Source organism: Camelus ferus, chromosome 10 (assembly GCF_009834535.1).
Source record: "Camelus ferus isolate YT-003-E chromosome 10, BCGSAC_Cfer_1.0, whole genome shotgun sequence".
Classification (NCBI taxonomy): Eukaryota; Metazoa; Chordata; class Mammalia; order Artiodactyla; family Camelidae; genus Camelus; species Camelus ferus.
In genome coordinates this window covers 54222495-54235939 of record NC_045705.1, presented here as the reverse complement: position 1 = coordinate 54235939, position 13445 = coordinate 54222495, and the positions used below count along the sequence as shown (strand labels likewise).

The window sequence follows — 13445 nt, the reverse complement described above, 5'->3', positions numbered from 1 at the left end:
CCTCAAGTTTGACTTGACAATGGACCTTAACACACTTTCCTACAAAGTCTGGACTGTTCAGAATTCTTTTATGAACTGAGAATCCTTTTTAGAAAGGCACCATAATGGAATCGGCATTCATGGTGCCATAATTTGCCATCCTGGGCAGAGTACTTAAGAGCACACATTTAGATCCGTAAATCCTGGCTCTGCCACTTACAAGCTTTGTTGTTTTGCTTTTCTCAGTTATCTCTGTAAAAAAGTAACTTTGGTATCTATCACAGAGGGTGAGGCATGTATTGAATAAGGTATGCAAAGCTCTCAGGATAAAGTCAGGTGCTTGAATGCTCAATAAATAGCAGTTATTACCCAGATGGACTCTTGTTTTTATCTGTTGCCCCGGTCTCCTGGCTGGAAACGCAGTTACATTCAAACTGCTTTATTCTTTAACATACTGATTCTTTAAGGGGCAAGGGGGAGTGAAGACTAAAGAATACCCTCCTGGGGGAAGTCGAGAAGACTCAGATTCTGAGCGCATAGCACATGTTTCTTCACATACTTGCAGAGCTGTGGTAAGTAATAAATAGTGAGATCCCAAGATTTCCATGCTTTTTAAATAAAAATTTAAAATACAAGTTTAACAATATTAAGTACAGTAAGATTGAATCATGTAATGAGTCACTTCAATTTTTGACAGGCTTCTTATTTCAAAGCCCTCAGCTACTTCCTGTAATCAAAGCCCATTTTCCAATTCTCGGGCAGATACCACCTAATGATCCACTTAATCTTTTCATGTTCTTAATTTAGGGTCAGTTTCAGTGGCCTGTCTCACATCAGCTGTCATTTTGGTGATCGAAATGTCACTTCACATTACAGTTTTCATTGGGACAGTTCTCATCTTTGGTTTCAATTCAATTTAATGCGAATCAGATCCATATGTCTCCGGACAATTGAATTTGCTTAAAATCCTCTCTGTTCAGTTAAGATCGTAACCACTACTTCCTGGTGATGCCAGTGAAGTTCCGGATACCTTCTAAACCCCTGGTGCTGCCTGATTACACGGATGCTGCTGCTTCTGCTGGCTGAGGTGGGCTTAACACCAGCACAGGTGGGACCTGTGAGGCGGCCTTATGGCCATCTGTGCTTGAACCACCTCTGCTGTCTCTGGTCTTGATGCCGCAGTCTCCACCATCCCATCCCACCCCCAAACTCCTGCTGGATCAGTGCTCCTCTGAACTATAGAAAAGTCTTCCCTTATACCTCATTTAACAGAGATCTTGTCTGAGAAACAGCTTATTAGGTTATAAGAGTTTAGAAAGGTGTTGTAATTTGCTTATTTTGGTATTTGTTTGTTTGTTTGTTTGAGTTTTTCCAGTCTTCTCCCCACAAGACAGACAAAAGGGGCTGAGCCACACACAACACAAGTCACCCATGCCATACTCAAAACTGCCCTTTTCTTGGAACAACTCAACTACTTTTCTCACACCTGACTTGTATACCTGACTTTCCCTGGGAGAAATTTGTTTCCAAGAAGTTTCTCTTATAAGACCCTTGGTGGAGATGACCCTACCAGTCGGCCAAATGTGTTGAAACTCCTTTATCCCGTCATCCTGTGGGCTGGTAGATTAAAGCGTTCTGGGGCCTTAGTGGCACTGGCCAGAAGAGGGAAACAAGGATGCTGGGGCCAGGCAGGATCAGGGCCCAGAAAACTAACCCAGCTGAAGAAGGGGGAGACCATTTGGCCTCTCCACAGTATTCCCAGGGGCTGAGCTTGATTACAGCTAATAGTGTACAAAGAAACTCACCAAGTGAGCAAAGCCTAGCTCTGGAGGTCAGTTGGGAGCTGTCGTGTGATGTGGCCATTGGCAGCGTGGCCTCTGCTTTTGGTATTCCTGGTACGGGGACTAGTAGGAAATGGGCTGAGGTCATGGCCCGGCCCTCTAAGCAGGCCATAGGGTAAGGCCATTACAAACCAGATGTAGAGTGGTCCCTTAGGCTGGGCACTCTGGGAGAGCTCTACCCAAAGCAGTCTGAAGGGACTGCTCAAATGGAGAAGTGAAACTGAGGTCACAACAGGGAAGAATGGGGTCAAATGAGATACACATGCAGGTCACTGGCCAAGGGAATCCAGAGAAATGGATAAGAAGGTAGGAGGTCGTAAGTGGGATAGGGTACCTGCTATATGCCACTAGCTTGGACTGGGTTTTCTGAAAGTCACCTTATCTAGCTAGATTGAGAGTGTCCAGAAAACCAAGGCAGAAGCTCAGGTATACAGACTGAGCTTCCGCAGTGCGTTTAAGAATGATGTAATCGCTAAAGCTTAAACTTTGTAGTCAGAAGGCTCGAGTTCGGATCCCAGGTCTGACACTTCGTGTGGTTTTGGGCCAGTGAATCTCATGACATCTCTGTATGCTTCAAGAAAGAACTTCAGAGGGTTCTTTTAAAGATCTGTCAAGTTCCTGTTGCAGTAGGTAGTCAACCAGTGAGGGAATGAGGCACGTGGCCTCGTTGGCCAACAGCAGCACAGCAACTCCAGACCCCATCACATTCCTGGATGGGGCTGAGCCTGCTGACAGTTTGCCTTCCTGATGAGGAAGGACTCAGGGATGGACAAATGGGAGAAGGGGCCCTGGGACCAGAGCCTGATGCGAGTGGGGAGTTGGGAGCAGAGCAGCAGCCGGTCTGGGAACGTTGTATTCAAATCACAATATCAGGCAAATATCCATTCACGTTGTCCTCCTAGATCCAGAAAAGAACACCCAGAGGTAAGGCTGTGCCCACACCCAGGCACACATGTCAGGGCCTTGGGCCCCAGGCAGACCTGGCTGTCCTCTGCCCGTGACGCTCAGACTTGTGTTCCTTTCTCTGGTAGCCTCACCGGGTGAACATTTGATCTCGGAAATGCAGTCCATCCGTTCCAGTTGAAAATGTTTGCAGCTCTCCCATGGTTTCCATGTATGCTTTTTGTTTTTGGTGTGTCCAGGGAAGTGACTCCGGTTCTCTGTCTCTCTGTGACGGTGGCGTCACTACCCTTAGTCTGTATTGGAAGAGGCCATGTGTTGAAATTCAGTTGAATGTGGGACTGAGTGCCACTCACAAGAGATCCTGCTACTCTAAGTCTGGGGCTGCAGTAAAAGAGCCCATCCCTCCCAGCTTGAGAACAAGGAGGGGCTGTCGCGCCTCGCAGACCCCACTCTCCCCTCCCCAGCCTTACTCCCCTCATCCACTCCTCACACCAAATTCTGACAGTGTCTCCAGTGCCCTTCCCAACCTCTGCCCAGGCCCTTCGCTCTGCTCAAAATGGCCTTCCCTCCTTCTCTCTGGATGGCCTCCCCTTCAGCCTAAAAGGCCCAGCTCAAGACATCTTTCAGAACCTTCTCTGTAGACCTCCTCAATCCACACCAAGTCCATCCTTCCCTCCTCCTTGCTCCTGTTGTTCAGCTTCTCCCATTTTTATCTCTCCTTCTTTGAGCCCTTTGAAAGCAGAGTGTGTGTCTTCCTCATGGTGTCTGTATCCCAGCAACTGTCACAGTGCCTGGTACTCGTCTGGTACACATTAAAAATGTGTGGATGAAAACTGAAACAGACTCACAGACATAGTAAACAATCTTATGGTTATCAGAAGGAAAGAGGGTGAGAAGGGATAAATTGGGAGTTCGAGATTTGCAAATATTAACTACTATATATAAAAACAGATTTTAAAAGATTTCTTCTGTATAACACAGGGAACTATATTCAGTATCTTGTAGTAACCTATAATAAAAAAGAATATGTAAACAAATATATGTGTGTCTATATGTATGACTGAAACATTATGCTGTACACCAGAAATTGACATGTTGTAACTGACTATATTTCAATTAAAAAAAATGTATGAATGAAAACCGAAACATTCCTTTTGTTTCTTTTTCCTACAGAAACGATGACTTTGGGTGAGAGGACTGCTTATGCCAAGGACTCAGTAGGACAACCATCTGACAAAGACCTTTCAGTAACTTTTCCCATCCACCAACATCCAGACGACTCCAGTGACCAAATGCTCAGCTGTAACCACAGCAGTAACCGGCCCTCTTTCCAGATCGGGTTTGCTGAACGTGAAGATGGTCCAGCCGCCATCTTCAGGTGGCCTAAGGTGGTATGCTGTAGGGGAGGCACGTCTCTTCTGGCCAAGACCCAAGCTTGGACTATGGAAGAAACCAGCTGATACAGTGAGAGTGCCAAGAGCACCGAGAGTACCAGGACTCTTAGTGATTAACATGAGGCCCTTCCTTGGTGATGGGGTCGCAGCCGCTGCCCTGGCAGTGCCACTCTGACATGATGTTATTTTGCTTGAAGGCCCTGGAAGGACAGAATATTTTAAAATCTCTCCAGGTGCTACACAGGCAGCAGATCTAATTCACCCTGGACTACCACTGAGATAATACCTTGTCTCCAGAAAATAATTTCACCCAAGAAGTACTCTAGCTTTGCAGGGAATAGCCCCAGGAGAGTCATAGAATAAGCAGGCTGTTACCCTGGAGACAACGTGGGCTCAGTGCAAGGAGGGCCAGTTCACCACAAGCTCACTGCCACTCCCACATCCACGGCAGTGAGTACCAGTTGATCGTGGCCCTCTCTTCCACTAAACCCAGATTCTGAGGAGTCAGAATCCCCAGCACTGTTTTTGAGATAGCCACCAGCCTCTTCCTTTCAACTGGTGTTGGCAATCGGGATGAAAGTTCATCGTCAGCCCTAACTGTTAGAGAGGCAGACATCTGGATGGTGGAATACCCTTTCCCAGGTGCATTTGTCCACTGAGGGAACAGCCTCGGATACAGATGTACCATTGGGTGAGCTGAGCTCATGGAGAGATGACACAGCTGGCCCCTGACTGAAGGCACACCTCTGGGGCCTCATCGGCCTGAGTGCCTTCTGGGGTATTTCCATATGCAACTGCCCAGAGGTGTAGCCTCGGCAGCCACAGACAGGTTTCCTCTCACTTCCAGACACATACATCACTTTCACAGCACTTGGGGAATGGAAATACCTACAAGAGTGAAGGTCAAGGGCTCTCCCTGGGTATCTCATTCATTACTCAGCTTCCTTTGTGACCACATCAGCCAACCCACTGCCAGCTGTGTTCCCCATCCTCATTGCTTCTGCCTCCCTACAAATGAAACCAAAGGCCTCAGCATGCGCTGGGGGTGGGGGTTGTTACCCAGTGGTCCTCTGTCTCCCGTTATGGGTATAAGGTACCCCGTCCGTACATTGGCACCACTTCTCCAAGATACCATTTGCCTTTCACACAGTCCCTTTGCAGCAGAATCCAGAGTTGGACTGTAGTATACCTTCCTGGGAAGCTCATTATCTTCATTTGAATTAACATTTCCATGTGAGAGTAACCAGGTGGAAGGAGAGTCATCACATGTCTTCAGAAAGTCCTTGTTGCCACAGCTGCCTGGTGCAGGAAACTACTCTGATGTCAGACCTAAAGAGGATGGAGGCCTTTGGTTGGGCAAAGCCATGTTACTGCATTCCAGCTTCACTTGATCCCCTGCCTGCCTAATCCATTCCCATCTCTGATTGACTCTCAACTTCCAGGGTCCAAAGGGAACCCAAGTTTCTGCCTATGTCTGTTGACATGAGAAGAATTCAACTTTCTTTGCCCAAGGTTCCCCTCTGCCTGTTCCTCCCCATTCAGACATCTTCCTCCATACCAGTGTTTAGAACCAAAGCATGAAGGCCTAGTGCCAGCAGGATGGTCAGGCAGAAATGCTCTCTCTAGATCCAGGCAGATGAACCCAGAAGGATGGTCCCAGAGAAACCAAACTGGCCCCAGTAGATAATCAGGCAGCCATCCCAATAAACTTCGACTTATCCTTGCATTGGGAGCCTGGGCAGGAGCTCAGGGGCAGCTGCACCTGTCCTTCCCCACCCCAGGATCTTCCTGCCTAGAGAGCTAGCAGCCCTGGGGTACTAATGAGCATGCTGCGGGCCTGTGGGTATGAAATGGAAGGTGGCTTTGTAGGGGCCAGGAGGCAAAGAGGCAGGCAGGTGGCTTGTGTCTGGAAAATTGCCTAGCAAAGCTGTGGCCAGAGGCTGATAAGAAATTTGAACTCCCTGAGCCCTTCTACAGCTCTGCCTCTGTTCTCTTGCATTCTGTTTGGTTTCCCTTTAGTTTCCTAGTAAATGTTCCTTTTGAAAAATTCCAACCTTGTTTCATTGGACTGGGGTGGGGTGGGGAAGGGGATTCTGCAATATCTTTTCCAGGATAGAGAAGGAAATTAAAGTACCTTGGAAAAATGGAAATGGCAGTGGAAAGGGGTACACCCTTGTTGCATCTTAGAAAGAGACCTTGGAGAAAGCTGGGTCCAAGAGGTGGGGAGAAACCGGGTGCCTCCCTCACTCACCTGGCACTGATTCTCAGCCCCTTCCTGTTGCAGCCTTTGTCTTCAGGGAGATCTGCCTTGGATGTGTGTTACTGCAAAAAGCATCTTCCTAGCCAGTGAACTGGGCACATTCAGCAGGTTATGTGATGTCCAGGAAGGAACAACAGGCAATGTGATGACCAGAGGAGGAATAGGGGAGGGAAGGGGAAGGAGTGATTTTCAAAATGTTCCAACAAGCATGACTCTATATGGAATTTAGTCCTCACAGCCATCATTAGAACTGTTTCATGTGAAGAGAAGAAAGTCATACTCTCATGCTTAAGCCAACGAGGCCGACAGAAAACAGGTATGGAAAATGTCTTGTGACCTTCATGGCCATCCTGTCATACAGTGGTGGGTGCTCCAATTACCTATTGCTGCGTAACAAAACTCTACAAAGCTTAATGGCTTGAAATGAAAGCTGTTATTTCTCATGATTATGGCAATTGGAGGAGCTTAGGTGATTGGTCTCTTAGAGTCTCTCTGGTTTTTTCCCCCCTAAAGACTTAGGACTTTCCTATCTGCTGGGATTGTTTTGTTTTGTTTTGTTTTTGTTTTGTTTTGTTTGTTTGTTTTTTAAGCCCAATTCCTTCTCTTTTTTCCCCCCCTTAACGGAGACACTGGGGATTGAACCCAGGACCTCATGCACACCAAGCATAAGCTCTACCACTGAGCTGTACCCCCGCCCTCTTGGAGTCTCATGGCTGCTATCAGATGGGAGCGGAGGCTGGTATCATCTGACTGCCTGGCCGGGCAGGACATCCTTGATGGGCTTTGCTCACATGTCTGGCTCCGCTGGAGGCTGACTGGACATCTCCACATAGTCTCTCCATGTGGTTAGCTTGAGCTTCCTCACAGCGTGGAGGTCTGGAGGTTGTCAGACTTGCATAACTGCTGGCTTCCCCCCAGGCTAGCATTGCAAGAGGTCCCAGTAGTTTCTACAAGGTTATTCTCAATAACCTCAGAAGTAACACAGGGTCATTCCCACCATAGACTCTTGGTCAAGAGCAAGTCACAGGGCCAGCCTAGATTCAAGGGGAAAGGATTACACAAGAATGGAATACCAGAAGGTGTGGCTCAGGGGGCGGCTTTGGGGATAGTAGGGATGGGAGTGGAGGGGGAGGTGTCACTGAATCTGCGGGCTTCCGGGATAGCTGTCACTTTAAAAGCACATGCAATACTTAACACGCAGGAGGGTGGAGTGGGGAGGTAGGAGGGCCAGAGGAGGCGGGGAGGGGCTACCCTGTGGACAGAGCTAAGCTAAAGAAAGGCAAATCGCTGCGATTGCTGCAGAGCTTAGGATGTCACCAGAAACCCTGGAGGAAAAACCTGATTATTGTCTTTCTACTGACTGCTCAAAAGCTTCAGCTGAATCCTTTGTTCCCTCCTCAGAGTAAAGGTGCAGACAAGACACCCCCATGCTTGGGAACATACTTAGGAAAATGCTAAGTATGTAAGTAGAAGTTGTTTGTCCTTCTGAAGACTGCACTTCAGAATTATTGCTGCTAGTTAAGCGAGGGATTTTATCACGTCTAGTCTGAATGAGCGAAACTCTGCCGGTTGTCCCCGCGTGAGGTCCCCATGTGGCTAGTGTTGCCATGGTGCCTTCTCCAGTCCGCCCCTCCCTCTCGCTGCAGTCGTTCCCCTGCCGTGTGGCATAGTCAGGGTCGCTCTGCTACCCTTCCCTCCACCCTGGCCTCCTAGCTCAGCCCCCTCGCTAGAACTTTCAAAGCAAATTTATAGAAGGTGATGTCATGAACTGAGAAAAGGACATCAACATGGCTGTGCCTGTGACCAAAAACAGTGTCCGCAGCCTGGGTGTGGAGCCTCAGTTCTGCAGACCATTCCGCTGCCCATGGCTACCCCCTTCCCCAATGGCCACGGAGAGCGTCCAGCCTGGGAGCGCCCCAGAACGGTCACGCGCACTCAGGCCAGAGAGGACGGCCTCACCTGTTGCTTTACTGTCACATTCTAGATCCCTGTGAAGAATGTCTCTCTCTCATAGGATTTCCATGCTGCTCGGAGCACAACCAGAGGCAAAGAGTGGCCAGTGAGCCCTCTCTGAGACTCAGGTTTTCTCAGTGATGGGACCTTCTGACTCTTTCCCCTCCAGTCCTTTCTCAGAGCCAAAGAGAGGTGATAACCCCTCAATATCCTTTAACAATCACCTGTGGGCACCGCCCTAACTGCAGACCCCGTGATCCCTGCCAGAGGTGCTGCCTGGCACCTTAACTTCTAAGTCAGAGGTAAGTCACAGACAGGGTCCAGAGAATTCTAGTGTGTGTCTGAGATGCCCTTTCCAAAGAAGAGATGCATATGAGCGGGGCCCTTCCATTGTAGCATATGCTGTTCTGCCTTCCTCCAACTTCAGGGCAAATAGGCTGACCTTCGTGGAAGAAGTAAAATAGTAAAGCTCAGGAAAAGATAATCATCAGAAAAAAATTGCCCCACCAGTTGAGGAAATATCCCAGAGAAGACCTGTAGGACAACTGCAAGGAAAATAGGGGAAAGAGAGGATTGGCTGTTGTGGGAGCTGCAGAAGATGAGCCCTGGCCCTCACTTCGAAGCCCACGTGTAAGGCAGAGAAGCTCTGATCAGTGCCAGGGACCTGCGTCCAGTGCTGCTGATGTCAGAGGCGCAGTCTCCCAGGAGAACAGGTCACAGCTCTCTAAGGACAGTGGCAGAACACACTTCTTCCTTCTTCCACTCGGAAGGCTTACTTGTCATTTGCTAGACTCCTGGGGCAAAGGGGCTACAAAATTAAACCAGCAGGATAATCGCTTCTGTCCCCTCGCTCCCTGGTGTCTTTTCACTGTGTCCTGGCGCTCTGGGCATGGGGAGGACTAAGGATCAAGATTGAAGATGACCTCAGGATCAAGAGCCGCCCGGAAGTCCAATGCTTTGGCTAAGTCTCAGTGGCATCAGTGTCCCCCCTCTCATCCACAGGCAGCTGATGACCCTCATGGACCATCTCCTGGTAGGTAAGAGGAGAACAGGCCAGAGGGACCTGAACTCATTGCTACTGCCTCCCCAGACTCCACCATAAGGTAGCTTTCTCTGTGAAGGCTGGGTGGGCATTGCCAGACAGTTTTTAAAAAGTATATTTATCAATATAAAGATTATTGATGATAACACCACATCTTACAGTTTACAATGCATGGTATCATTTTTATCCCTTCTTTTTATTTTTTGAAAATTCAACTTGTGATTCCAAACAGTAGGTAGTTTTTAAAAAAAAAAAAAGTAACTTCTTTGCTCCATACTAAATTTATTGTAGTTATTATTCCAATTAATTATCCATTGTATTAAAGCTATTTCCAGACCAGTATTTGACATAGTAATAGGGATGGCTTTTCTTTTCAAGTAAACATTGTCTCCAAGACACTGACTTTTTCACAATTCAGATAAACATAAACTTCTTGCATGGCAACAGTAGCTAGATTTGAAATTTCAAAGAAAGACTTTCTCAAATTCACCAAACTCAAAGCTTTCGAGTAATAATAAAATCATTTCTTCAAATACCTGAAGATATTTGCATTCAGGACCTCAGAGATGAGCTTATGGACTATCTAAACTGGTAAATAAATCTTCCAGAAACAAATTTTACCTTCATCTCAGAAAAGTAATGATTATTTAAAAGTATTTATTTTTCCTCAAGGAGTTTTGTAATCAGTGAAGATTGCTTAAGTCTAAAATTGGATCCAGAAAGGCTCACAGACTTTCTTAGACAAACAGCAAATTTGCATTATGTCCCAACATTATGGTCAGTATTTTAAAATTTTGTTTTCTACTTGGAAAGAGTGAATATATAAATGTTCTAAGGAGAATAAGACGCCCCCAGAGTCCTGGGCAAAGCCCCCTGGAGAGAAATAAGGTGTCTCCCCTACCATAAAAAATGAAAGAACACCAAATGCTATTTTCCAAACTAGGACTCCTGGGGTTGAAAGTATTTCAACTAAAGTAAATATTTTTCTAAAATATGTATCAATTTTGTTTTGTTCTCTGCAAAGTTAAGTGTCACACTATCTTGAACAGCAATAAGAGGTTTTGAAAAAAAAAATTGTATTTGAGTAAAATTAACAAGAGGACATTTAAATGTTGCTTTTCAGTGTTTTCCACACTTGAAATTCACCTGCAGCTCCCTGCCAGATCCCGGCCCTAACTAGTGAGGTTAATACCTGCTGACCCTCTCACAGTGACCCCTAGACCTGATGAGACGTGGTCCTCCCCGTGGCAGTCCACTTAGCAACTCTGGCAAACCCTCTGGCACTTCTGGGTCAAGAGAATGCCAATGTGGCAGCAACTGCCACTTGGTTTTGATTCTTCCCACTCTGAAAAGTGGTTCTTTTTGTCCCCAAAAATTCAAAGCAAGGGAGAATGAATCCATGTCACCAGAGTAAGAACCAGGACAACCACTGTGTGCGGGCAGGGGAGTGCGGGAAGACGTCTAAAGCCAGCCCAAACACAGTATTCTCAATTTTTTTCTGTTTCAGAGTTTGTTGATCTTGAATTTTTAGGGAAAATAAAGATGGAATTTCAAAAAACATAAACAATGGACTCAAAGGAACTCCAAGGGGAATGTCTGTGACTTTAAGAGTCCCATAAAACCAGAAAAGTTTAGTAAGTTATTCAAACACTTATGCTCTCTGGTAGACCAACTATTGACATGTGATGGAATAGTGCCCGTATGTCAATTTCCCCAGCCCAAATAAAGGTAGCTGTTGGCAGGTACCTTCACGCATGTTCCTATGCGTGAAGCCTCACTGGGATCCACTACCCATCGGGGGGCCCTTTCTGGCTTGGACGAGAAGAGCAGACTCAGGAAACCCCAGGACAGTCTTCAAGTCTTCTGATGCTTCCCTACAGAAATCAGGTCCTTGTGGAGAAAGGCATTTATGGAAATGAGGGAAGAACGCATGACCTTTGACTCCAGAAGACAAGGTAAAATCACTAGTTTGGAAAAGGCAGATTTCAAGCTTGAAGCTGTAATTATACAGGGGTTAAGGACTGGGAAGGGAGACTAACCAAGCTTTTACCCACCACATCAAACTATTCTAGTGTGTGATCTCATTGCTTTGGGTTCTAATCATAAAACCTTTGCCTCGTTCGAGAAGCGGGACCAGAGACCAGCTGGTCCTAGAAGATGCAGAAGGAACACAGACCAGTGCAGCAAGCAGAGCACTGGCTGGAGACAGTCCTGCCTGCAGTGGGGCTGAGGGTCTGCTCTGCCACTGACCAACCTTGTACCCTCCAGCCTTCATCTCCCTGTTCTTCTTCCAGCACTCAGGGGTCCCTGCCCAGACTCCTGGCAGTCCCTGGTGCAACCAGATGGCAGACATACCCGACTGAGTATAGCAGTGCACACGTGGCTGTACTTGGCTCCCACTCTTCTGGGCTTCAGAGGACTTCCCCAAAGAGGCAGTCCCGAAAGGGCTCCAGCTCACAACAGAAATATGGTCCCGGGAAGCCTCTGCCTTCAACTTCCTGCCTTGCCCCAGCCTCCCGCTGATTGTTACTTCATGGTGCTTGGTATCCTCAGGCCACTGTACACAGACACACACAAGCACAGAAGTTATCATACTGGAGCAGCTCGGAAGAGGCTGGTGCAGGGCTTCATGTCCCTTGCAGGCAGAGGGAAGCGACTGAGGAGAGCAGGGCCCCATTCTGAGCCGGAAGCCCTGAGCTTGTGCATCTCTGCGTCTTCTGGGAGCTCTCTGGGTCTTCCTGTGACCCCCGGTCATGGCAGCTCTCCCCTCTCATTTTATGCAAGATTCTACATCCATAACCCGGTCTGCAGCCAGGAAAGGTGTCCCCAGGGGTGACTCCGCCTCTCCAGGGCCATGAGAGGTTAAGTTCAAGGAAGAATCAAGTCAGAGACTATAGCATCATATGTAGGGTTTGTCAGGGCTTCCATTTCTGGTGGAAGGTTGCCTTTCGCATGTAGTATTTTTAACTAGATCGCCAGCCTGAGGACCACCGAGCAAAGACAAGATGCAGCAGGTTCCCATGGAGAGAGCCAAGGGGCTGAGGCCTGGGACCCCGCTCTTGCCTCTGAAGCTGGGGCCACCACCCCTGTGGCTCCCAGCTGTTCTGGCCCGTGCGCTCTGTGCTCTCCCACCTCTGGTGTCTGTGTGTGTCTGAGTCAGAGGAACTGCCTGTGCCCATCACTGGGACAATTGTGGCCGGGATGGGGCCCCTGCAGTCCCAGACTCCCATTGCCAAGGAGAAGTCCAAGGGGAGGAGGGTTTTTTATGATTCCCAGAGGACATCGTCTTTTTCTCTACCCCTTTCATCATTTCTGCACTCCTTTTACCATGGGTTTTCAATTTTAACAACTGATCTGAAAGGAATTTGATTTTGAGAATTTCCTGAAAACTTTTCATGATCAGGGATGTCTCATGTGCGTCATAAAAGCAGAACTGGCTCCCTTGAAGCAGAGGACATTCCATTTTGAATTAAATACCAGTACAGACTCAGTATATCCCCCAAAGGGCTCATCCTAGTCCTGCAGCTTAGCGGGAGGGAGGGAAGAGGGCAGCGGCAGAGAGAGCTCCCTGCAAGACAGGCTTCTGGATGAAGTAGGTGTTAGATGAAGAAAAGAGGGAAAGACAGTCTGTGCTTGGTTCACAGTCAAGGGCAGGAAAGGAGGAGGCTGAGCAGGCTCCCTCCCTGGTTTACTTCTTTCAGCGACAGCCTATAATCCCTTGCCTCTGGCTCTGATAGCAATCTTTATCCCTGGAAGCTCATGAATTTGCCCACAGCTCAGCCCTGCGCTCTGATTTCATCCAAACACAGGTGTCTGGAGCATGTGTCTTCCTTCTCCAAACCTCTAGCTCACACAAGCCAGCGCAGCCCACCGACCAGGCCCTTGGGCGCCCTGGTTTGAGACGTGGATTTCTCGGGCCTGGTACCCTATTGACTGCAGGAACGCTTTTTAGAATAAAACCACTCAGTCCATTCTCTCCACTTCGTCAGTCTGGTTGAGAAAATCAGTTTATTGGGGCAGGAGGGAGAAAAGTGGGAAGGTGTGTGGACACTTTTTGTAGATGGAGTTCCTTC

The 13445-nt window shown here is 47.8% G+C and overlaps 1 protein-coding gene, 1 long non-coding RNA gene and 1 other non-coding gene across 3 annotated transcripts in view; 1 reads left to right on the top strand and 2 right to left on the bottom strand.

The window, feature by feature from the left end:
• SYT9 (synaptotagmin 9) overlaps window positions 1–6164 on the top strand; it is a 176049-nt gene extending 169885 nt beyond the window's left edge. Inside the window, 1 exon segment of the mRNA XM_032489135.1 lies at window positions 3897–6164. Within this exon segment, the coding sequence (XP_032345026.1) occupies window positions 3897–3905 (9 nt within the window). The 3' untranslated portion in view covers window positions 3906–6164.
• LOC116666452 overlaps window positions 4156–13445 on the bottom strand; it is a 19524-nt gene continuing 10234 nt past the window's right edge. The window contains exons 3-5 of the long non-coding RNA XR_004323319.1: window positions 6369–6468; window positions 5177–5446; window positions 4156–4317 (exon numbers count right to left, since the gene is read on the bottom strand). This is a non-coding gene — a long non-coding RNA (uncharacterized LOC116666452). The remainder of the gene's footprint in view (window positions 4318–5176; window positions 5447–6368; window positions 6469–13445) is intronic.
• TRNAT-GGU lies at window positions 6999–7070 on the bottom strand. The gene has a single exon. It is a non-coding gene; the product is annotated as a tRNA-Thr (tRNA).